Source organism: Ipomoea triloba, chromosome 2, assembly GCF_003576645.1.
Source record: "Ipomoea triloba cultivar NCNSP0323 chromosome 2, ASM357664v1".
NCBI lineage: Eukaryota > Viridiplantae > Streptophyta > Magnoliopsida > Solanales > Convolvulaceae > Ipomoea > Ipomoea triloba.
In genome coordinates, this window is record NC_044917.1 from 22,833,200 (window position 1) to 22,859,151 (window position 25,952).

The 25,952-nt window shown below is 35.6% G+C and overlaps 2 protein-coding genes and 1 non-coding gene across 3 annotated transcripts; 2 read left to right on the plus strand and 1 right to left on the minus strand.

Annotated features, from left to right (window-relative positions):
* The first annotated feature begins 988 nt into the window (after positions 1–988).
* TRNAF-GAA lies at positions 989–1,061 on the plus strand. Its single transcript has one exon. It is a non-coding gene; the product is annotated as a tRNA-Phe (tRNA).
* Positions 1,062–1,797: 736 nt separating this feature from the next.
* Positions 1,798–10,871, plus strand: LOC116010924. The gene is made up of 2 exons (XM_031250418.1): positions 1,798–2,157; positions 10,759–10,871. Exons 1-2 carry the CDS (start codon positions 1,798–1,800, stop codon positions 10,771–10,773), a joined length of 375 nt encoding a protein of 124 aa, XP_031106278.1. The 3' UTR covers positions 10,774–10,871.
* Positions 10,872–18,807: 7,936 nt separating this feature from the next.
* Positions 18,808–19,245, minus strand: LOC116010925. The gene has a single exon (XM_031250419.1). The coding sequence runs from the start codon at positions 19,243–19,245 to the stop codon at positions 18,808–18,810; it is 438 nt and encodes a 145-aa protein (XP_031106279.1).
* Positions 19,246–25,952: the final 6,707 nt, after the last annotated feature.

Consider the following 25,952-nt stretch of genomic DNA (forward strand, 5'->3'; position numbering starts at 1 on the left):
GAAAGTGGACTTATATTAAAATTAGTAATATTAATAGTTAATAGTTTTTTAAAGCAAGTAATAAGTTATTAAATTGAAGAGATCAAATCAAGTAAATAATGGGGACCCATTGCTCTCGTCTTGGGAACAATAAAATATGCCGATCTTCTCACATAGCAGACCTTAACATTTGTTATTGTATGAACTAAACCAACACATTTAAATAGTTTGCTTGTGCTGCAAATGAATTCCATTTTGAAGCTTTAATATAATCAAGAGTTAATACCCAAAATTGTCTTCGACTATAGTGGTTTTTCTCAATTTTATCCTAAACGACTTTAGTCTCATAAAGTGGTCCCAGACTTTAGTGTTATCACCCAAATTTATCCTCCGTTTATTAATCTGTTAAGTTGGTGTTAAGTCTGGGGACAATTTAATAATTTCATAATGTGGTCTCTCACTCCACCGGCGAATGGCCTCTTTTACCCACTACTGAACGTCGAACAACACACAAATGCAGCTCGCTGGGGATCTACATCTCTGGAACCTACACAAATCTCTCTAAATAAAAAGAAGAAGAATTGAAGTAAAATTCAAAATGAAATTTCGCAAATTGCAAGAAAACAAAGGCCTACGAGTTGGTAGAAAACTCACCAAGAATGATACCAGATCCATGGAACAAATTGAATAAATCCAGAAAAGCAAAACTTGGGAAGCAAAGCAATGAGTAAAAATTTCAGAAATGAAATAGACCAAAGAGAGGTCAAGAAGAAGACTTAAATATGAATTGACTATATTGCCCCTCAACTTAACACCGGATTGACAACTTCACTAACGGAGGACAAATTTGGATGATAACACTAAAGTCTGAGACCACTTCATGAGACCAAAGTCGTTTAGGACAAAATTGAGAAAAATCACTATAGTCGAGGACAATTTTGGGTATTAACTCATATAATCAAAGAATTTGAGAGGATTAATAAGGACACGAAGAAATTCATTCGCAATTGCGGGGATAGCTCAGTTGGGAGAGCGTCAGACTGAAGATCTGAAGGTCACGTGTTCAATCCACGTTCACCGCAATTTATGTTTTATTCTTATAATGTAAATATATTAGTCTTCGTGTAATAAGGTTTAAAGTGATGCACTATAATATGCATTAGTTGTCGTCCAGCGGTTAGGATATTTGGCTTTCACCCAAGAGACCTGGGTTCAATTCTCGGCAACAGAACTTTTCCCTTTTGGGCGAAAGCACCGACCCATCATCCATTAAAGGACTTGCAAAGTTGAAAATTCCAACTGGGTTACGAAGGATATAAGCAAATTTTATTGTGGGCCATGGCCAGGAGACCCGGGTTCGATTCTCGGCAACGGAACTTTTCCCTTTTGGGCGAAAGCACCGACCCATCATCCATTAAAGGACTTGCAAAGTTGGAAATTCCAACTGGGTTACGAAGGATATAAGCAAATTTTATTGTGGGTCATGGTCTATGTAACAATATTGCTATGTTTTTTAGTTTTATTTTTACACGCACACTAGCTTTATTATAATAATACTAAAGTATCATTTTAATTATACTACAGTTTCATTTGATAATAATGTGCTATACTTTTTAGTTTCATTTTTCCCACATACTAGTTTCATTATAATAATACTACAGTATCATTTTAATTTTACTACAGTTTCATTCGACGATAATGGTTTACACTGCGATGTATGTACTATGGTCGACTGTATATATGTTGTATGCATGCATATATTATATGCGAATATTTTCATATTTAACTATCTACGTAAATAAGTTTTGATTCGTAGACATGTATCATTTACTCTCGGAATCTGAATCGCCGGTGAAAAGTGACCGGACCCCGGAAGAACAAGATTTGCTGGAGAGAAGCACAAAGAAGTCAAAACGGGGTGAAAGATCGCCGAAAGGCCCCAAGAACATATCGATGATGGACATAGTCCAAGAGACGGCTCTTGCGTCGACGGTAGAACCGATGCATGCGACATCCTCTGTACCCCCAGCGACATATAGGCAGTCTCTGGTTGGCCAAAGCAGTTGCCAGCCATTGGAGAACGAATCAGATGAAGAAATTGTATCAGATAAGGAGGAAATAGATGAGGCCAATTCTGACCCAGACTACCCGACAATAATCGTCACCAAGGCTGAGAAGGTGAGATTTCGAAAACCTTGGCGCCGTTCTTTAATTGTTCGAGTTCTTGGTTGATCAGTGGGATACTCATACCTCCTGTAACACCCCGGCTCGGCTATACCGTACATCCGGAGTAGTTACCGCCACACCTAGGCTGAACTCAATCAAATCCAGATAGAGTTCACCCTAGATGCACAGGCTGAAGACAAGGAAACTGTTTCATATCGTCATTACCCATCATAACTTCATATATATATATATTAGCAGCAAAAGGGTAGCTATACTAGCTACAAATATGTACAAGAGTTTCTTACGGCCCAATAGAACAAGAATTTGGGCTATTCTCGACCTTACTAGCCAACTTGGAACTACCATGGCTACAAAAAGGTATTTACACAAAAAGGTCAGCTTCGACTTCTTCCCTGGGACACGACCTACTCTAGTGGGCGGTACACTGGGCCGGTATACGTTCCCCAAACAAGGTGCCACTCGCCCTCGAACCAGGTGATATGATCCAGGAAATTACATGGAGTGTTTACCATCATCCACTCGTCAAAACTATCCAGGGGACTAGGGTCCCACGGATAAGGGTAGTGAACAACGAACTCGAGAGGGTCGCTCCCCCTTAAAACCTCGATGGGGTAGAACCCATAACTCGCCTGAATAGCATCAATGAAACTCAATGGACTACTGGGAGCAGGAGGACAGACAGGTACAATTGGGTGAATAGGAGCAGGAGTAGGATCAGGAGCATAAGCCGGAGCTGGAGGGTCAGGAGCGAAGCCGGGAGTATACGGGTCGTAACCCGCTAGATACTGTACATACTCATCATAATCTATTATGGGAAACATGAACTCTAATGAACCACCAGAGTTCCCTAGGCTGCAAGAGCCCACGCGAGACTGCATCTGATAAGGGACACAATGAAGTGTAGTTAGCACGACGGCTAAGTAAGGAAATCCATTGTCACTCAAAAGTAAACAAAGGTTTTGAAAACATAATAATTTGAAAGCTGTAAAGTTTTACCCATGAGTTGAAACTCTACCTGCAACCAGATTATCAACAGTAGAAAATAAAGTAGAGTATATGACTTGAACCAACATGTAAAACTTTTCTCAATTAACAATAATGGCATGACTGCCGCTCAAAATCACTTTTCCATTTTTCAGACAAGTTTGCAAAACTTTTCATTTCCAGGAATTTTCATCATTTTTATCTCAAAAGAGAGTTCGGCAGCACATTGTAGTGCTCAAAATTCGACACATTTTGCTCCTCAGCATAGTTACGGAGTAACTAAATTTTCATAGTTAAAAATTCACTTAGTTTCCCCCTGGGTAAGTGTGAGGCCTTCTTGGAGTGTTTTCTTAACTCCCTTTTTCCAACCCCGGCCCATGGCATTTAAGCCCTCCCGTAGGTCAATCATCTCAACAACCTCGGGCCATGGCATTTAAGCCCTCCCGTAGGTCAATCATCTCAACAACCTCGGGCCATGGCATTCAAGCCCTCCCGTAGGTCAATCATCTCAACAACCTCGGGCCATGACATTTAAGCCCTCCCGAAGGTCAATCATCTCAACAACCTCGGGCCATAGCATTTAAGCCCTCCCGTAGGTCATTCATCTCAACAACTTCGGGCCATGGCATTTAAGCCCTCCCGTAGGTCAATCATCTCAACAACCTCGGGCCATGGCATTCAAGCCCTCCCGTAGGTCAATCATCTCAACAACCTCGGGCCATGACATTTAAGCCCTCCCGAAGGTCAATCATCTCAACAACCTCGGGCCATAGCATTTAAGCCCTCCCGTAGGTCATTCATCTCAACAACTTCGGGCCATGGCATTTAAGCCCTCCCGTAGGTCAATCATCTCAACAACCTCGGGCCATGGCATTCAAGCCCTCCCGTAGGTCAATCTTGTAAACAACCATGGCATTCAAGCCCTCCCGTAGGTCAATCTTGTAAACAACCGCTGGGCTATGGCAATTAAGCCCTACCGTGGGTTAATCAAGTCCTCCACCACTTATCCAGAAACTAAGGTTTTCAAAACATTCTTTCTTTCCTGGATTCAAATAGCATTTTCACATAATGTCTCAAAATGACTATTTCTTTCAAAATATGTTTCCAAAATATTCACATTTACCAATGGCTTTTTAACACAAATTTCTCAAGTGATAAGGGTTATATTTGTTCCTTAAAGACAAGATTTTATTTCCAAATTGATGTACATAACTTCCAGAACAATATTTGTTCTTTCAAATATTGAACTCAGTTGCCCGTAGGCCTTTCAAACATCATATCATTCAGGAGCAAAAATTTCGAAAGAAAATTCAGTCGAAAACATATCCGCGCACAGTGGACACGCTGGTGTCTGCACCGCCGAACGCACGACGGACGCGCGCGTCCGGTGCCGCGTCCGTCGTTCTGCCTGGTTCCTAACCTACTGGACGCGCAGTGGACGCGCGTCCAGGGTCGCGTCCCTGAAATTCTGCCAGTTTTGGGCAGCGAAAATAATGTGGTAACAACTTGATTTTCCAATATTTTCATAAGTATAAGCCTATATGGACATAATTATGACATATACATGCATATACTAGCTATGAACATGTATACAAAAATTACCAAAATTCAAAGAGTAGTCTCATGAGCTAACTAAGAAATCCCCAAGCTTAACACATAATTTCCACGTAAAACTCCTAGTCTCATAATTCACTAGCAATTGTCCATTTTCAAGTGACTAAACCGACTTAAGGGATTCCTTACCTTTCAAGTAGCTTTTAACACCGTAGAAAATGTTGTGAACCTTTCCTCCAAATTTCCACCGAAGACCCTAAGTAATTTATACCACAATAACAACATTTTCAAGAATTCTTAGCTTAAAATTAAGTTCTAGGAAAGAATTCTAGTCTTTTTACCGAATAAAAATAAAAGTGTTACCTAGTATGGAAGAACTTGTGAAGGAATTGGCTATGGAGTTTCTTGAACACAAGATGAAGATGAAATTTTTCCTCCCTCTTTATCTCTCTAATTATTTCGGCCACAAGGGGTAGGAATGGGGAAGCTTGGAGATTAAGTTTCTTAGCTTGCAAGACTTATCCCATACTCATCCTAGTTAATTAATTATTTATTACCATGGTATCAGAGCGGTACGAACCTTTGGGAGCTTAGGCTATGAGATGTTGGAAATAAGAAAGTATTAGAGCCTAAGTTGTTAATTTTGGGGATAGGAATTAAGTGGTGGTCTATCTTGAACCTTAGATGATAAGAAGGAAGTTTTGAGGACGAAACTATTCTTAAGGAGGGTAGACTGTAACCCCTCACTCATTCCAATAAGCTGCGAACCTACGTACCGGTCACGAACCGTAAGGATTTTTAAAGTATGTGTTCGGTCCCGATTGTCCTAGGGAATGAATTAGTAGGCACTATACTATTAAGCTTGAACTTCCTACGTGATTAAATTAGCCCGTAAGAGAGAAAATTTATTCCGACCCTTGTATCGCAGTATTTCGCGATATACCAAAAATTATCCGATTTTTCAAATTAGTGACGAGATTATTTTCAAAATAATTTTGGTTTCAAAATTCTTCCTATTTAAATTATTTTCCACCGAAACTATATCTGTTTTAATCCCGAACAGTCTAACCGAAGATATTTTCCCTTACCCACCACAAAAATGTGACACTTGGCAACTCCCTACACCACATGTTATTATTTAAATATTTTTGAAGATGATCAAAATGGAAACTTGATCTCCAAGTTTCTTATTTCTTACCTTATAAGAAACAATGTAGCTTGATCTTCAAGTTTCTTCATCCCTAAAATGTTGCTATAAAAGGAGACTTGATCTCCCATTTTCTTCATTCCATACCCATTTGGCCGAAATTTAGAGAGGTAAAAGGAGAGGAAAATTCTTCATCTTCTTCCTTGAGTTCAAGAAGCTTCATAGCCAATTTCTTCACAAGATCATCATCTATTCGGTAAAATTCCATTTTTATTCGGTTAAAAGCTTTGTTTTCTTCCCTAGAACCTAGCTATAGGTTAAGATTTCTTAAAATTATTGTTATGGTAGTATGTTTTTCCTAGGGATTTTGGTGAAAGAATTGAGTAAAGGAGAGGATTTAGCTATTGATGTTTAAAGGGTTTGAAGGAAAATCTAGCCTCTCAAGTTTCTTATCAAGTGGCTAGAATCCCATTAAGTGTTGATGAGAGTTTTGGTCTTCAAGGGTAAGATTTCATGTTCACTAAAATTATTATTTACCCCATATATATGTATATTGATATATGATATGATATGATATCAAAATTATGTGTTTTGCAAAATTATGTGCATTATGATGTCCATGTGATCACAAGTGCATTGCATAATATGTGTATGATTCTCGAATTATCGAGAATTGATTTTTACGGGTCAAACCCGTGTGTTGAGTAAATGCTTGGCTTGGAATTTTGGTGTTATGTACATATATGTACTAAGAATGATATATTCTTATGGAATGAATTATTGTGGAGAAAAATACGTCTTGAGAAATTATATATTTTTGAAGAAAATATTTATTATGAAGAAATGATATATTTTGGAAATTATATGTACATATTTAGTCTTGGAGGATAAGAATACTTGCTGCCGGTCTGAGCCGGAAATGGGCTGCGATCCAGATTATTATGAGCACTTAGGGCTGCGGTTCTATTTGCTATTGATATGAGAACCTAGGGCTGCGGTCCTATTGATTGAGTATTGGTGCGGGTTGTATCCCCAACTTGGTATTTAATCCTCCTTGACAAATATGTTATTTTGGGAAAAGTATATCTCCACATTATTTTGGAAAAGTATATTATGAGAAAAGTATATCTCCACATTATTTTGGAAAAGTATATTATGAGATAAGTATATCTCCACATTATTTTGGAAAAGTATATTATGAGATAAATGAATCTCCACATTATTTTGGAAAAGTATATTATGAGATAAATGAAAAAAACTCAAGCCTATATTTTTCGGGGTGAAATGGAACTTACTTAGCTTATGCTAATTTTGGGATATACACCCCTTCGTTTTTGTGTTAAAATGATTTTTGCAGGATATACACCCCTTCGTTTTTGTGTTAAAATGATTTTTGCAGGTTATACACCCCTTCGTTTTTGTGTTAAAATGATTTTTGCAGGTAAACATGAATAGGATGGAAGTGAGGTTGAGATTAGTCCATTTGAGGAGTAGGCATTTGGAGGATTTTATTATTTGGAGGAAATTTTGGTTGTATAATTATTTCCTTGTATTAAGTTGGACTTTGGATGTATTTTGATGTTGTAAGTTTAGCCTGTGCACTTAGAGTGGAGTTTGTCAAAGAGGTGATAGAATTCACTCTAGGTGTGGCGGTAACATCCATTTTCTGCTGGTTAGATGTGTAAGCTTCCGCAATATATTATTAGTGATTTGGTAATAAATTCAAGGTGTGAAAATTGGGGTGTTACACCTCCACCAAAGACTATCAAGTTTTTGGAAGCTAGAGGGCAACTTTGAACTCATCGCATTGGAGTATGACTATTTCATAGCTCGATTTGAGACCCAGATTGACTACGATTTTGCTAGATTCGGTGGTCCTTGGATGATCTTGGATCACTACTTGGTCGTCCAAGAATGGACCCCAAACTTTGATCATACGACCAACAAGACGGAGAAGCTCCTGGTATGGGTGCGCTTGCCTCCTATCCCAATCGAGTACTTTGAGGAAGACTTTTTGTAGAAGATAGGGAAGAAAATTGGCCGCCCCATAAAAATTGATGATACGATAAGGCCTTACTAATAAAGCTGCCCATTTAACTCGTATTTTAGACGAGTTGAACTGGAAAATTTTCAATCCAACCCGTGTGGAAATACGAGTTATCCAAACCCCCTAGTCGCACCCTCAAATTTATTATGTAATTGAGTATTATAAAGTTATACACGGTATATTTTATAAACTTTATAACGTAATAATATTATATTACACAATAAAAATATTAAATGCAAATTATATTATTATTAAAAATAAATTAAATAAATTATAATTATATATTAAAGATTAAAATCTAATTTTCAAGTGTGGCCGCGTCTTAACGTGTGGTCAGTGCGGCCGCACCACTATGTATACAAATATACGCCACTCAATGTCAGAAAATGTACCACACAAATATGCACCATTAGGTACGCATCACCAAAAATCACCACTAGGTATGCAATATACACCACACAGTGTTGAGAAATGCACATTAGGGACAGAGGAGTTATGGTGCATTATTTTGAGTGTGTGGTGTGTTTTTTTGTATTTTCATTGTGGTGCATTTTCTTACATTGAGTGGTGTATATTTGTATACATAGTGGTGTGAACCGCACCGACCGCATGGAAAGGCGCGACCACATTTGAACATAATTATATATATATATATTCTCTCCTACTGTAGATCAAATTAGAGGCCTAGAGAACATGTAAAAATGCTACTACGTATGTTTTTGATCACATGTTTTAAGGTATTTGTCCGTGATTCTTGATGACATATCATCAATATTTTAAAGATGCAAACTTCACTGCTACAGTGCTACTACGGATAATGTGTATATGTATATATATATATATATATATATATATATATATATATATATATTGATTTCTATTCAAATGTGGCCGCGCTTTCCCGTACGGTCGGTGCGATTTATACCACTCAATGTTAAGAAACACACTACAATGAAAATGCATAAAAACACCTCATAACTCCCCTGTTTCTAATTGTGCATTTCTGAACACTGTGTGGTGTATTTTTTTTATGCCTAGTGGTGTGTTTTGTGGTGATGTATACCTAATAGTGCATATTTGTGTGGTGCATTTATTAACATTGAGTGGTGCATTTCATAACATTGAGTGGTGTAAACCGCACTGACCGCACGGGAAGGCGCGACCACACCTGACTCTACTATATATGTGGCCACCCCTTAACGTGCGGTCAGTGCGACCTCACCACTATGTATACAAATATACAGCACTCAATGTTAAAAAGTACACCACACAAATATGTATCATTAGGTACGCATCACCAAAAAACACACCACTAGGTATGCAAATATACACCACACAGTGTTAGCAAATGCACTATTAGGGGCAGGGGAGTTATGGTGCATTATTTTGGCTGTGTGGTGTGTTTTATGGTGTTTTTGTGTATTTTCATTGTGGTGTGTTTTCTAACATTGAGTGGTGCATTTTCTAACATTGAGTGGTGTGAACCGCACTGATCGCACAGGAAGACGCGGCCACATTTGAACAGATTTCTATATATATATATATATATATATATATATATATATATATATATATATATATATATATATATATATATATATATATAAAACTAGTATTTTGTACGTGCGATGCGCGAAAATTAATGCCCAATATTAAAACATTAATAAATACAAATAATTAGAATTTATAATTCGAATTATATATACACAAGTAATATATGTATTTTGTACACACACATATATGATTTACCATTAATAGAAATTTAATTAAAATATAATTAACCATTAAATTAATTATATAATGATTTTAATAAAATGATAATTAAAGAATATGAAAAAGATATGATAGATATAGGTGTATGGTAATAGTGATGGAGTTAAAAAGTAACGGTGTTATAACGGTGTAAGGGTAGTTTTGTATAACAAGAATGTGGTAGGGACAATTTTGTCTAATAACATTGAAGTGTACAACATTTAAAGCAAAATATATACATTTATTAGCATATAAAAAGAGGGACATAAATCAAGGATATAACCTTGATTGAGACTTATTACGTTTTTAGATTTGTTCAAATAATTTAATGTGTCTAGTTGAAAATGGTTTTTTTTTTGGTAAATTCACGGGGTCTTTTCCTCCGTCCGTTTAGGCACAAGAGCTGGCCCAGGGGGAATCGTCGCTTGTGGGAATTGAATCTAGGTTCTCCTGAAATTATTCCCCACAAAGAGAGCTCATTTGCCACTTGAGCTACCCCATTGGTTAGTTGAAAATGGTTTTAGTTGTTAACTTAGAAGTTAAGGGTTCAATTTTTAACTTATACAAAAATTAAAAAAATTTAACAATATAATTTAAAAATTAATAAATGGGTTGACACATTTAGCCCGTCAGCCCGTGCAACATGGGTTGGGTTGGTAAAATACCAACTCGTGAAAAAACGGTCCGGCCTGGTCCGTTCCCAAATAAACTCGGGACGGGCCAGGCTGGCCCGTTTTGATAGCTCTAGCCCTTAGGGGTATGAGTCATACCCTACACCCTAACAATTCATATTTACTCTTTCAACTTTTAATGATTAATGTATTACAGAAAATATTATGTGTACTCTCATTTTGAGAAAATTACACTTTTTGTCCTATGACTATAGATGTCTTGTTAATTTTAGTACTTGACTTTAAAAACTAACAATTTAGTCCCGTAACTATGTAATTTTTAACACATTTGATCCTGCCGGCCAAATCACCGGCCAAATATTGTCTGAAAAGTTGTAAATCATTTTTATTTATTTAATCATGAGGGCAAACCTGTCATTTCACGTCATTTCTTCTTCTTCCATGGTGGATCAATTTTTCCAGTTGTTTTTTGGCAGCATTTTCTTCGATAGAGAGCTCAGAATGACGTCGCACCTCTTCAATTTCATCTTCAAGTGTCTTGCTCTCGACAAAACCACGCTTCCGGCCAAAGGCATCACAACAATCCCAGAACAATTGGCGGCAAAATTGCCGAAAGTCTCTATATGGTTAAATTCAAGAGTAGCTTCCATCGATCTAGAATCGATTTCGGATTTGAACCCCGCCGGGATGCACGTGACGTTATATAACGGAAAAACTTTAAAGAGTGAGCTCTGAGTGATTATACATTGAAAATGGCCAACAATGAGACTTTATCAAGGGAAAGTAAAACCCATGCAAGAAATGAGGGAATAATAACACAAGTTTGATTCTCCGTCAAAGTGCTTGAGAAAACTATTAAGAAAACTCATTACCATCGGCTAAAGCAAAGTAAAGAACCCAAGTTGTCGATGAAGATGACTGTTGTTGGAAGAAGAACATAGGCGAAGCAAAAGACCAAAATGCCCCCACGATTAAATAAATAAAAATGATTTACAACTTTCTGGCGACATTTGGCCGGGAGGACCAAATAATGTGTTAAAAATTGCATAGTTGCGGGACTAAATTGTTAGTTTTTAAAGTCAAGTACTAAATTTAACAAGACTTCTATAGTCATAGGACTAAAAGTGTAATTTTTTCTCTCATTTTTTATTATCAAATTTTATTCCCACATACAAAATCTTGATATAGACATTTGTATTGGGAGTTGGGACCCACATGAAAAAAGTAGGGTGACCGTCACATCAAGAATAAAATTTAGGAGTAAAATCTGGGGTTCATGTAGTAGAATTCACATATTACTCCATCTGTATCATTTTACATGTCATGTTTATTATTTATTAGTCAAATCAACGGTTTTTTTTTTAATTTTTTTAAAATTATCTTTAGCATTTTTTAATAATTTTTTTTTTGTGTTTAATAGTATTTTTTAATGTCGTTTTATATTTTTTGAGTAATATTTTAGAGATCATATAGTGTCCTCTTCTGTACAAATTTGGATGATTTCTTCTTTTGATGTGCACATAATGTATTTTATATAGTAACACTAAACTTTTTTTTTTTTTTTGGAAAACCAACCAAAAGAACTTCATTAAAGCAAATGTGCAATACAATCAGGAATAGACGATAACCAACTAACGGGACCAGGATGCGAATCAGTAGCTCTAGCTAAAGCATGAGCACACTCATTCACTGATCTAGAAACAAACATAAAAGACACTGATTCAAAGTGTCGACCAATCTCCTTGCAGTCGCCAATAACACAACCAGCATATGACACATCAGACCCTGAACCGTTTAACAAGCAACAAACCGTCTGACAATCTGAGAATATCTCAACTTTAGTGTAACCTCTATCCTTGACCCACGAGAGAGCATCCTTCACCGCCATAGCTTCCGCTAAGTGTACATCGTTCATACACCGAAGGATCCCATTCCGAGCTGCCAAAAAGAGGCATGTCGAATTGAAAACAACACAACCATAATAAGCACGTTCAGGATTCGGGAAAACAGCGGCATCCACAAAGACCTTAACAGCATCGCTACTCCCTGCATTGTCAACCTGCCATGCATGTGAGGGAATGCTCGTTGCAACTGTAATATTCCCCAAATTCTGCCACGTCTCCATGCTACGTTAGATTTCATTCACCACAGTATTCAACTGCCAGGGCTTGCCATTCCACACCAGCTCATTTCGAGCTCGCCAAATACTCCACCAGGCTGCTATAATACGTAGTTTAAGCACTGCTTCCCCCCTCGATAAGATATCACAGAGCCAAGCAATACAACCCTGACCAATCCCAGGAATATTATTGGTCAGAATAGTTTGCCAAAGAGGTACAACACTTTCGAATCCTTCATCAAATGATCCAGTGACTCTGGTTCCAAGGCATGTCGAATTGAAAACAACACTTTCGAATCCTTGAATTTAAATGGAGGCATGCCTTTAGTCAAGGGATCTGCTAACATCAACTCAGTACTAATGTGTTCAATGATTACAACTTTATTTTGACACGCTCCCTAATAGCTAAGAATTTGATGTCGAGGTGCTTACTTCGACTCCCACTTTTGTCATTCTTAGCCAGGAAGACTGCAGCTAAGTTGTCACAATAGACCTTCAATGGCTTAGATATAGAGTCCATGACTCTAAGCCTAGAGATGAAATTCTTGAGCCACACACCTTGTGATGTAGCCTCGTAAAGGGAAACGAACTCGGCTTCCATAGTAGAAGTAGTTATTAAAGATTGTTTAACACTTCTCCACGAGATAGCCCCACCAGCCATGATAAAGACGCACCCTGAAGTTGACTTTCGAGAATCAATACAGCCATCGAAGTCCGCATCAGAATAATCAACAACATCTAGCATGTCCGCCTACTTAAACCCAAACACGTAACTCTTAGTTCCTTTTAGGTACCTCAAAACTCTCTTCACAGCTCTCCAGTGGTCCAAACCTGGATTATGCAAGTATCGTCCTAGCATCCCGACAACAAAAGCTATGTCGGGCCTTGTACAGACTTGAATGTATCCAAGACACCCAACTACTGTAGCATATGGGATGTTCTTCATGGATTCCTTTTCAAGATCATTCTTTGGACATTGATCCAGACTAAACTTGTCCCCTTTTGCTATGGGGGCAACGTTTGGTGAACAATTCTGCATCTGAAATCTCTCTAACACTTTGTTGATGTAGGTTTCTTGAGATAGACCCAGTATACCTCGAGACCTATCCCTATGGATTTTTATGCCAATAACATAAGAGGCATCACCCATATCCTTCATATCAAAGTTTTTAGAGAGGAATTGTTTCACATCACGAAGCATCCCTTATCATTGGTGGCAAGCAAAATGTCATCCACATATAAGACAAGAAAGCATATTTTACTCCCACTTACCTTCTGGTATATACAATGATCAAGATGATTTTCAGCAAAACCAAATGAAGAAATTACCCCATCGAACTTGATATACCATTGTCAGGAAGCTTGTTTTAGTCCATATATGTATTTCTTAAGCTTACAAACTAAGTTCTCACCACCCCTAGAAGAGAAACCTTCAGGTTGTTTCATAAAAACCTCCTCTTCTAGATCACCATTAAGAAAGGCAGTTTTCACATCCATTTGTTGCAACTCAAGATTGAAATGTGCAACCAAAGCCAAAATGACTCGAAGTGAATCTTTCTTTGATACAGGAGAGAAAGTCTCCTTATAATCGATTCCTTCCTTTTGAGTAAATCTCTTCGCAACAAGTCGGGCCTTGTATCTCTCAATATTGCCTAATGAATCTCTTTTGGTCTTAAAGACCCATTTGCAGCCAATAGCCTTGGCCCTATTAGGCAATTCAACAAGTTCCCAAACCCCATTACTCTTCATGGAATTTATTTCATCCATCATGGCTTTATACCATAAGTCAGATTGCGCACAATTTGTAGCTTGAGAAAATGTTTCAGGATCATTTTCAGCTCCAATGTCAGATTCTTGTAGATATGAAACATAATAACTAGGAAGTGCTGATTGTTTTACTCGTGTAGACCATCTTAAAGTTGGATCACCACCACCTTGCATAGGCTGTGGGGCAACAACCTCTTCAGGAACTGGGAGCAGTTCTTGAATTGGCTCAGTCTGCATCGGTTCAGGATCTTGCTGTAAATCCTGAATTGGTTCAACCGTTGGCTCAAAATCCGGTTCAGGGGGTTGCTGTAAGTCCTGAACTGGTTCTTCCAAAGGCTGAGCCTCAACAGCTTGTGGAATCTCAATAGTGGGCTGTATATCTACAGGCGGAACTGAAAGAGCACTGCGGATAAGTACAACACCACTAGATGACGTAGAAGGCTGAGAGTCCATATGATCAAATGAAAGAATTAAGTCCTTAAATCGATCGCTCCCACTGATTAAGTCATCTTCAAGAAACTTAGCATTCCTTGATTCCACTATCCTAGTAGTATGAGATGGACAATAAAACCTATAACCCTTAGATGATTGTGCATATCCAATAAAGAAAACACTAATTGTCCTTGGGTCAAGTTTCTTTTCGTGTGGGTTATAAATCCTCACCTCAGACGGACATCCCCAAACACGCATATGTTGCAAACTCGGTTTCCAACCTTTGAATAACTCAAATGGTGTCTTAGGGACAACCTTGGTTGGAACGCGGTTTAATATATACGTTTCCGTCTTAAGTGCTTCAGCCCACAATGACTTTGGAAGCTTAGAGTTGCTTAGCATACTCCGCACCATATCAAGAAGGGTCTTGTTTATTCTTTCAGCTACACCATTTTGGTTTGGAGAGCCAGGCATGGTGTATTGAGCAAAAATCCCATGCTCTTGAAGAAACTTAGCAAAGGGACCAGGTGCTTGTCCATTTTCAATATATCTACCATAATATTCACCACCCCTATCATATCTAACTATTTGTATTTTCTTGTTACATTGGTTTTCAACTTCAGCCTTAAATAATTTAAAGGCATCCAATGCTTCGTGTTTATTATGAAGTAAATACACATAGGTAAATCTTGAGTAGTCATCAATAAAGGTGATGAAATATTTCTGACCGGAAATAGTCATATCGGGACAACATATGTCAGTATGAATAATTTCCAACAACGTTGAACTTCTATTGGCACCTTTCTTTGACTTGTTTGTTTGCTTACCCTTAATGCAGTCAACACAATTCTCAAAATTGGTATAGTCTAGAGTGGAAAGAACTCCATCCTTTACCAATCTTTTAATTCTTTCAAGGGAGATATGTCCTAATCTCCGATGCCACAACATTGAGGAATTTTCGTCAATACTACACCGTTTGGTGCCATTTTGAACATGTAAAGAATTGTGAACAAAATCATTCTTTATGTTAAGACGATAAAGACCATCAGACAATGTACCATTAGCAACACAAGTAGAATTATGGAATAATTTGAAATACTTGTCATTAAATTCAAATTTAAAACCAAAGGGTACAAGTCTTGAAACTAAAATTAAATTCCTAGAGAAGCTATGAACATAAAAGGTCTTATTTAATGTCAAAACAAAGCCATTATTCAAAACTAATTTGCAATCTTGTTTCCAGAGAAGATTTTACACTCAGTTCCCGTTGGTTGTCTTAGACTTGTCATATCCTACAAGGAGTTTGCAATGTGGATTGTTGAACCAGAGTCAACCCACCACGAGTTAGTATTAACTTCTGACATATTGGATTCATAACATACAAAAGAAGATGAAATATTACCTTTCTAGGACATTCACTTCTTAAACTTGATACAATCCTTCTTCATGTGCCCCTTCTTTTTACAAAAGAAACACTTTTGTATCTTCTTTATGCCAGCTTTTGGGGTCAGTTTCCCCTTTGTTGCTGAAGTGAATCCCTTAGTTTTCCCAGATTTCCCTTTAGGCTTTGCTGTGGCCAACATAGCAGTCTCCCCAACCTCTTCACTAAGCCTTTCTTCCTCTTGTGCACACATGGTTATCAACTCATTGATAGTCCAGTTGTCTTGATGTGTGTTGTAGGAAATCTTAAAGGGGCTATAGTGCTGAGGGAGGGTGTTGAGTGCAAAATGCACAACAAAGGTATCCGGTAAAATTATTCCCAGCTTCTTCAATTGCGCTGCAATATCCCTGACTTGCATGATGTGTTTGGGCGTGCCCTTGACAGTGGAAAGACGAAGACCAACAAACTTCATGATTAGAGTACTTGCCAAAGCTTTATTTGATGTAGCATATTGGTCATCAATAGCTGCCAAAGCTTTATTTGATGTAGCATATTGGTCATCAATAGCTTTCAAAGCTTTATTTGATGTAGCATATTGGTCATCAATAGCTTTGAACAAGGGTTCGACTTTATCAAAATGGTCAACTGAGCCACGAATACTTGGTTCGACTTTATCAAAATGGTCAACTGAGCCACGAATACTTCTTGGAATTCGTGTCAAATGGTCAACTGAGCCACGAATACTTCTTGGAATTCGTGTCTTAATGAAATATGAGCCACGAATACTTCTTGGAATTCGTGTCTTAATGAAATATACACACAACCGATTGGACCTAGTCCATTGCGCGTGAAATTTCTTTTCATCCTCAGTGCTATCATCAGTGATAGGAGGAGGCTCTTTATTTTGAATAGCGAAATCCATCTCTATCAACCCTAAGTGTAGGAGAACAACGTCTTTCCACTCTTGGTGATTTTCATCGCTTAGCATAGGAACGTCAATCATTATTGTATTTTGAGTTGGGATTTGAGTAGGTTCTGTAAAGAATAATAAATGCTTAGTTAGAATTTTCGAGGCTCAAAATAGAGAGAGTAACTGAAGTACATAATACTACCAATGTAAATTATGTAAAAGATAAATTCGTATGCCATAAAAATTGCCTGTGGGCTAAATTCTTACGCATAATGAATTTATCAAAACTGAATGGTGGAAACGGAATGGGTACGGTTTGGGTATGGTTTTTCCACCCTTAATGACAAGCCTACCAAACTATATGCCGATACATAATCCCTACGGGCAAATTATGATCATAGTTTAGTATTTCATCCTAATTAACCCTACAAATATAACAAAATTGCCTGTGGGCTAAATTTTGCCATATAACGCAGAGTTAACTACAAGGTTCTTACCTAAACTTTATGTGATTAATAATACTTAATATGTAATTTCAGTAAATGAAAGATGTTGTGGCTATTCTTTAATTTACCAAAATTAAATATAATCACAATGGCAAGGGTATTTAAAACCTAATCAAACAAATTAAACCAAAACATGATTAACAATCCTTAGGTATACTCCCAGGAAAGTTGGTTGGTGCTAAGGCGCCATTAAAAATCAACTCCTTAGACAGAGTAGCGTCGCAAGGGGACTAGTAGCAATATGGCGGTTTTAGCCAGCAAGGCGTTTTAAGCCAGGGCTAGGGAACTAGTATTCCTCCCCAAGAAACTTTCCTAAATCATGTGTTCTCATATTTGAAGTAAAATCGTTTGGTTGATCTAAGAATGTAGATTCACCTAAGGATAAGGCTTTAAATAGGCTTTAAAAGGCACTAAATTCACCTAAAAGGCACTAAAACATGCATAATAAGCATACAATTCAGTCCTAAAAGGCTCTAAATTCTTCCTTAAAGAACATGCTTTTCTAAAGGCATAATTATAACAGTCAAATAATTATTGCAACAAATATACAAATAGCATACTCAGATTATGCAAATTATCAACTCATACTTCATAATTAAATTGCAATACTTAAAGCAATTTAATATAATCCACATTAAATTAAAAAAAAATTCATATAGCAAATGTAGAACTCAATATTTGCTCAAAATTGAATAATAATTTAATAAATTAATAAAGAATTAAATTGAACAATTAAATATATATAAGAAGTCCAAATATGATGTAGGAAAATACTTAATCAAGCCCAATAATAAAATAGGCCCAATTTAAAGCAAGACTAAATGCTCTAAATAAGCTAAATAAGCCCATTTTAATTGTTGACTAGGCTGGCCGAAATGGGCCTAACTTGGTCCAAGAAAAATAATCCAACAATCTTGTTCACTTAATTGAGCCAAACAAATATAGGCCCTTTTATAATTGTAATGAGCCCAATATGGGCTTGGCCGTATTGGGCCAAACCCAAAACAACATAACAACCCATCATTATAATTCAGCATATATTGATCTTCAATTAACCAAACCTAGTAGCTTTATACTGTTACTAGTATTGTACCCGTGCGTTGCACAGATGTATTTAATGCTATTATGTAATAGTTTATTTTTTAATCAATTGCAATGGAATAAATGATGCAAAACGTTTATTAAAAGAAATTTATTCTTTAATATTACACATTTACAAATCATTAAAAACTTCATGATACACAACATTCGTAGTATAATTACTACTCTCTCCACCATCATTGGGTATTAAAATTCTTAACCCTTTAGGGTCGCTAATCCTTGAAGCAGCAACATATAGTTTGGCAATGAACAAAGATTGGTTTCCTTAGGAGTAACCCAACCTGCTTTAACGTTTGGCCCTGACTTTTGTTAATGGTCATTGCATATGCCAACACTATGACTTTTGTTAATGGTCATTGCATATGCCAACACTAACGAGAATTGTCTTCTTTGAAATTTGAACGGCAATGTTGTATTAGTGGGGGTCATTGACATCCTTGGTATCAACACAATTTGTCCAGCATTGTTATCGGTCACAATTTTCGCTTCAACAACATTATCTGATACCCTAGTAATGATAAGTCTTGTGCTATTGCATAGTCCTATTGAGTGATCTATGTTTCTCAACAACATGACTGGAGATCCCACCTTTAAAGTTAAAGCATGGTTAGGTATGCCAGATGCTTTCAAGCCATTAAGGAATTCTGGAGTGTGCATATCATAGAGGATGCCTTTATTTGAATCAGCCTTGCATACCATGTCGCAACTTAGGTACGTCCTACTATCAGCAACATGCAAATCTGTCATATATTCATTGACTACATTGACCACATCTAGCGTTGGAGCCAAAATTGCGCGAATTTCTATGTACTCTTAATGACAACCACCATCTCTGAACATTGGGAAAATACTATTAACAATTGTTGCTATGTGGTCCCCAGTACATGGCTATGCGAATTTAATCACACTTAAGAGTAAACTTTATAATTTTTAATCCAAATTATATAAAATAGAGAACATTAAAGTTTGAGTTACTTATCACTGATATATGTTTGCCTAGAAGAATACATAAAAAGAATATATTCAATAAACTTGATAAATTTATCATTTATTATAAAAATGCAAACTTAGTAACTATTATAACAGTCTTTTACTATATACTACAATTCAAATTAAAAATATATATACAATATATACATACAATAAAATAGATCAAAATCAAAATAGACTATTCCTATACTTTATTGTTTGATTACACCTTCAATGGATTTTCAAATGCTAAGGTTTGTCTGCACAAACTGGTACATTACTTGAACCATCTCCTTTGCACGCTGTGTCAGAACTCAAATATGTAATTCCTCAACGTTTAGTTAACTTAGACATATACTAGTTGACCTCATTGACCCTCTTTGAACATTGAAAAAATATTATCCACAATTGTTGCTATGTTTTCCCTAGTCGATGACAACAACATTTCTTGAGGAATTTGAACTTTGGCATAGCCGTCATTCAGGCCTTCCAAAATACCATCACCGATTTGGGCCAACCACTGAGCAAAATCTTTAATATCCTCCATATTAGCACCTTCTTCATCTGTATTTAGGCGAAGATTATTTCTTAACCTCAAGACTTTACATGATACCCACAAGTAAGAAGAGTTTACTGTTGCAGAAACAATATCTTGTCTTGACCCTTTAGGCACAACCGGTAGTATTTGTCTAAAATCACCTCCTAATACCATCGGTTTACCACCAAATGTCTTACTACCACTATTGCAATCTTGGATCCGCATTAGATCTCTCAAAGTTCTATCTAGACATTCGAAGCAATGCTTGTGCATCATTGGTGTTTCGTCCCATATTATCAGCTTCGCAGTTATCAACAATTTATTTGTGATAAAATAACAAATTAACACAATAATATTATTCACAATAATGAGAACTAATAAGAAACAAAGTAATGAAAATATATTTTGCAATACTAAGAAAGATGGAAGATGAACAATAATAATACTTATCACAATAATATTATTCAAAATACTAAAATAATAAAAACAATAATACTAACACTAATTACATTACTACAAAAATTTTAAAATGGCAAGGCAATGGTTGAAATATTTTTTAAAAATTACAAAACGAATCTTTTATTAGAACTAAAATCAATATAATATTAATTGAACTATACAATATAAAATTACATTCATAAATTCAATCTTTAATAATAATAATTTCTCTACCCAATATAATAACATATATTAATAATTATTCTACTCATATATATATATATATATATATATATATATATATATATATATATATATATATATATTAGCCCAAATGACTAACCCAATACTATTGGACCAAACCCGACCCATTAAAGCCCCATATAAAAACAAAAACCCACCCAGATAAACCCAAACCACCCTCCCTATTTTTTTAAATTTTGTTGTTCACTTACTATTATAACATTACGATCATAAAGATTTGCAATTAAAATAACAATGGATATTTAAGGTGGTAATGATATTTATTGGAGCATATATATACACATTCTTGTCTACAGCTAAGCTCTAATTGTTCCATACTATTCTTGTAAAATAATCAATTATCACTACAATAGTAGCAACTACAATTTATATATTAAAGTTAAAAATTCTTAAAAACCTCATTGTATACAACATTTCATATATAAAGAAAGGAAATATTAGGTCTATCCATTTATAAATTTTTATTATTTAATTAATACTTGTTAATTCTCCTCAATAGCGTAGGTATAATCCTCTTTGACGTAGGACACATTAGGTAATCATACCACTTCATAAACCCATTGCATGATCCATCCTAAAAAATTACAAAATTGAAAAGAAAAAAAAAAACCTCAATTCAAGATTACCATAATTCATTAACCATACACTGCATCATAAATTAACTTCATTGCAAAAAGAAAAATAAATTACTAAGAATTAATTGAAAAAATAGCAACAATACTAATTGTAGTAATAATCATATTCACATGAAAATACAGTATATAGACACACATATATTTATAAAATTATTTATTTAATTTAATAATTTAATAATAATAATAATAACAATAATATTAATAATTAATAATAATAATACTTAAAACAACTAATAATAATAATGTTAATGGGATGCAGCCCAATTCAATTATCTAGCCCAATAGAACCCACAACCCAACTATAAATACTACCCAACCCGTTTCAACCCAACTTCATGCCTTCATCTCTGCCATTTCATTTCCGCGTCTTCATCTTCGCTTTCCAAAACCCTCTCTGCGTCTCCTATTTTAGACAGCAAACTCTGACCTGCTACGCCTGCGAAACTTCAAAGGAAATCCCTCAAATAGAGTGTGGAGGTGAAGCCAGTATTGTAAAGACCTAAATCAGAACAAAAAAAAGACCTGACAATGTAGCGATACGTGTTCGGCGACATCCATCGGCCTAGCCTTTGTTCCAGGTAAAATCTACACAATCTAGATGGTTTAATTGTGTTTATCGAACACAAAATGCCAATTTAAATGCTTACATCCAAACCCTAAGTCGTTCTACTGCAGATCTAAATACCCCTAGGTATCAAGGATGAATTGAAGATAAAATTAAGCAGTTTGCAGTTCTGTATTTCAACATGCACACATCTTGAAGGTTCAAAAAATCATCCAGCAGTGTAGAAAGAAAGGGCCCGTTAAAGATAAGTTTTTTTTTTAGTAATATTTATTTTACTGTAATAATACTATGAATTCCTAGTTCCTACTATACTATAATATAAATATGTAGGATGCACGGAATGAAGAGTATAAACGTAATCGTTATAATTTAATGAACTATGGATATGTAGATGTTTTCAATGTTATAATCGCATGTGTGATTTAACCTATGTTTTCCTCGTATCTTCGAAATAGATACATGCATGTTTGATATACCATCAGATCTGAGACTGTCTGATTTGCAATAGATACATGCCTGTTTGATTACAAAATAGTCGAGCTTCTCCCTTATGATTAAAACTTTTTGATTTGCTCTGTGATGGTTTCTCTAGAGGTGTTGTGTAAACCTTTAATCTTTGAGCTTTTTGTTGCTTTTGGCTGTGGACTTTATACATTGCCCATGGTGAACATCGAAGTCTTTTCGCATTCTTGCAATTTGATATAAAGTCTTGAACTGAATTGTACTGCTTGTATGAACAATCCTTCAAAGGCTCTCACTTTGAGTATCATGCTACAATAAGCCTATACAGGTTAAATAATTACATTCTGCTTGTTTTTTTTTAATTTATAATTTCATTCCCAGGTTGTCATTATAAAAATGGAAAGAAACTCAAAAATTAAATTTCTTTAACTTGACTTTCCAGGTTAAATAATTACACCTCAAGAAGGCTAAAAGTATTTGTAACTCTACAAAGTATTGATGAGATACACAATAATTATTTTTGTATACTAAGACCCTTTGCTGTCTTCAATGAATTAGAGTTATACATTTAAGGTTGTAATATTGATAAGCTTTAAATTCACTTTAGTGTAAAAGATTAATTAAAATGATATACGAAGTACTTAATTTCAATTGACTTTGCAGGTACAATAAATGCATCTGAACATGGATAACAATATTTGTTACTCTACAAAGTACTACAGGTACTCTTCAAACGATTTATTAATGTAATGTAGAATTAAAATTACATCTGGCTTGTTTTACATGAGTACTGCTACTGATATAAAAATTTAGGAACAGACATACAAATTTTTCAAACCGGTAATGCATTATCATTAGACCATGTCCTCCTGTAGCATTGATCCTTGCTCTATGTTGTCCAGTACCTGAAAAAAAGTTCAAACATAATATGAAAAAAAACACCCAAGTGCAAACTCATTTGCCTTGCATATGTAAAAAACACCAAAGTGCAAACTCATTTGCCCTACAAGTACTTTACAGGAACAAAAACCTCTGATATAAGGTTAGTATTTTGTGATATCTTATCAAATATTTTGTGAAACTAATTTTCAATCTATATGCCACTATCTGACAGGTTATCTTGGAAGATAATTACAACAAACCTGAAGTGTAGACTATATTATAGTAACTTTGAATTTGGACAATATCAATGAAGCAATATTCTGTATTTTTTAAACAACAACCTAAGTATAAGACTTAGCTTTATACGGGAGGTGGTGGGTTCGAGCCTCAGTGGAGGCAATACTGACTCTTGTGCTTCAATAGGTTGAGAAAATAGTTATGAACAGATACTGCATTGTAATAGAGTTAGTAGTATTCAAAAAAAAAAAGTATAAGACTTAGCTTCTTATTGACATATGATAGCTTCTTATTGACATATGATACAATATGTTGCAATGCTGTGAATGCATTCCTAGTAATATGAATATACATGACATGATTAACTGTAAAAATATGTATTGCATGTTTCATGTTATTTCTTTTACCCATACAACGCCTAACACATTCTATTTCATGTTTTTACAGGTCAAAGAATACACTGTTATTAACATCTAGGTAAATAATTCATCCTGTGCACAAAGTATTATGAGACAATGCATATGTAACCCAGGTGAAAATAATTCACCTGGGTATCTTATTCATTACTATATGAAGTTGAATCAATTTATCTTGCAGGGTGAGTAACATACCAGCATTCCCACATTTTGTAGGTATGTGCTTTTATATATTCATTTATTATCCCTTTCCAGTTTTATGTTTGCGGTTAGCTTTGATATTGAAGTTTGATGTGAATTAGAGTGTTTTTTACTGGTTTCATTTTTTAAAGCTATTACAATAACACTTAAAGTTCAAACCGAACTTGAAAAGGAGAAGAACCACAACTTTTTCTTAAACTACACAGTTAAAGAAACAAAACCTGGTACATGCTACTCTGTTATATGAACACTGGACATAACATAAAGAAAAAAAAAACACAATGAAAAAAATCAGGAACATATTCATATTTTCAATAGTTCATGTAATATGAACAATGAACTTAAGTCAACAAAGAAACTGATACATACAATCGACCTTTACTGGATACTCTTTTTTATTGTGGAAGATAGAGATAACCTTCAACATATCAACTGGTACATATATACTACTCTGTTACATAGCTTGATTCCTGCAAAAAAAAATACAAAAAAAAGAATATAAAAAAATCATACATATAATATAACCCTAAAAACATACTTTAGGGTAAAAAATAAGAATAGAAAGCAATTCATTTAATACCGTAAGATGTCTCCCTTTTGTTCTATAAATCGTTTAGAAATCTGAGTATGAATGACACTGCCATGTTAATATGAATTGTTACCATTTGAAATATCGATTTACGTTGTTGGTCAATATATTAATCAGAATGCCTTCATTTTTGCAGATTAATGGAAAAAAAATCTTACCGGTTCGTCGTGGAAGATGACTTCTTTGCTCTTTTTTGCAGATTAATGGAAAAAAAAAAATCTTACATGTTCGTCGTGGAAGATGACTTCTTTGCTCTTTTTTTTTGGAAGAGCCTTCCCTTTCCACGACGGAAGTATGGCTCTAACCTTCATAGAACTCGTGATTCGCCAGACATTACATTCCCATCGTGAAAAGTAATAATGTAAATGAAAGCAAAGAAGAAATTTTGGGAGGGTTTTACATAGATAGTTAAGCCTTTATATAATGTCTGTAATATAAGTCTGAGAGTGAAAGAGTTCTAAATGTATATTAATTAGTTTTGAATTCCCGATAATGGTTTCCTTGATTCTCGAATCGTCAAAAACGATTGGATTTCCTAAGAAATTACAATTAATTTGTTTACATACTATTGACCTAAATATCTACTTTTGTTGCCTTTAATACTTCTAGAACCGAATTTTTTAAAGCTGCTCAGGATAGTCATGCAAAACGTCGCCGTTTCTAAGTGGGCGGGAACTTGTAAAAAACTGCATTTAATGCTGCTCTTGTTGCTATTTTATATATAGAGATATACGGATTAATATTTTGCATCCAAAACAGTGGAGAGAAAGAGACAGAGGCGCCAAATGGGGAGGAAGAGAAATCGGCCGGAGCTGGGATTCCTCGTCGTCTCCCTCCGCCAGACACAGCCACGCCGTCGTCAGTTGGAGCTTGAATAGCGTTGTGGCCGGCGTCGCCTGAAGGAGAAGACAAAGCAACGACGTCGCCGGAAATCCCAGCTTCACCACTGCCGTATCTCTCCGTCGCAATGCCAACGTCGTCGCCATATCCAGCGTCCAACGGTGAACGCTGCCACCACCCACCTCCGCCATCTCGAGCTTCGCCACCAAACGGAGACCGTGACGTGAGAACTAATCCAGCGATTCTCCGGGGAACATAAGCAGTAGGTTTGTTTGTATGTATAAATTTTGTACTCATATGTGTATACATAAATATATATATATATATATATATATATATATATATATATATATATAGGCAGTAGATTGATTTTTATTTTCATTTCGAAATTATTTCTTTATATTTCGAAAAACAATAA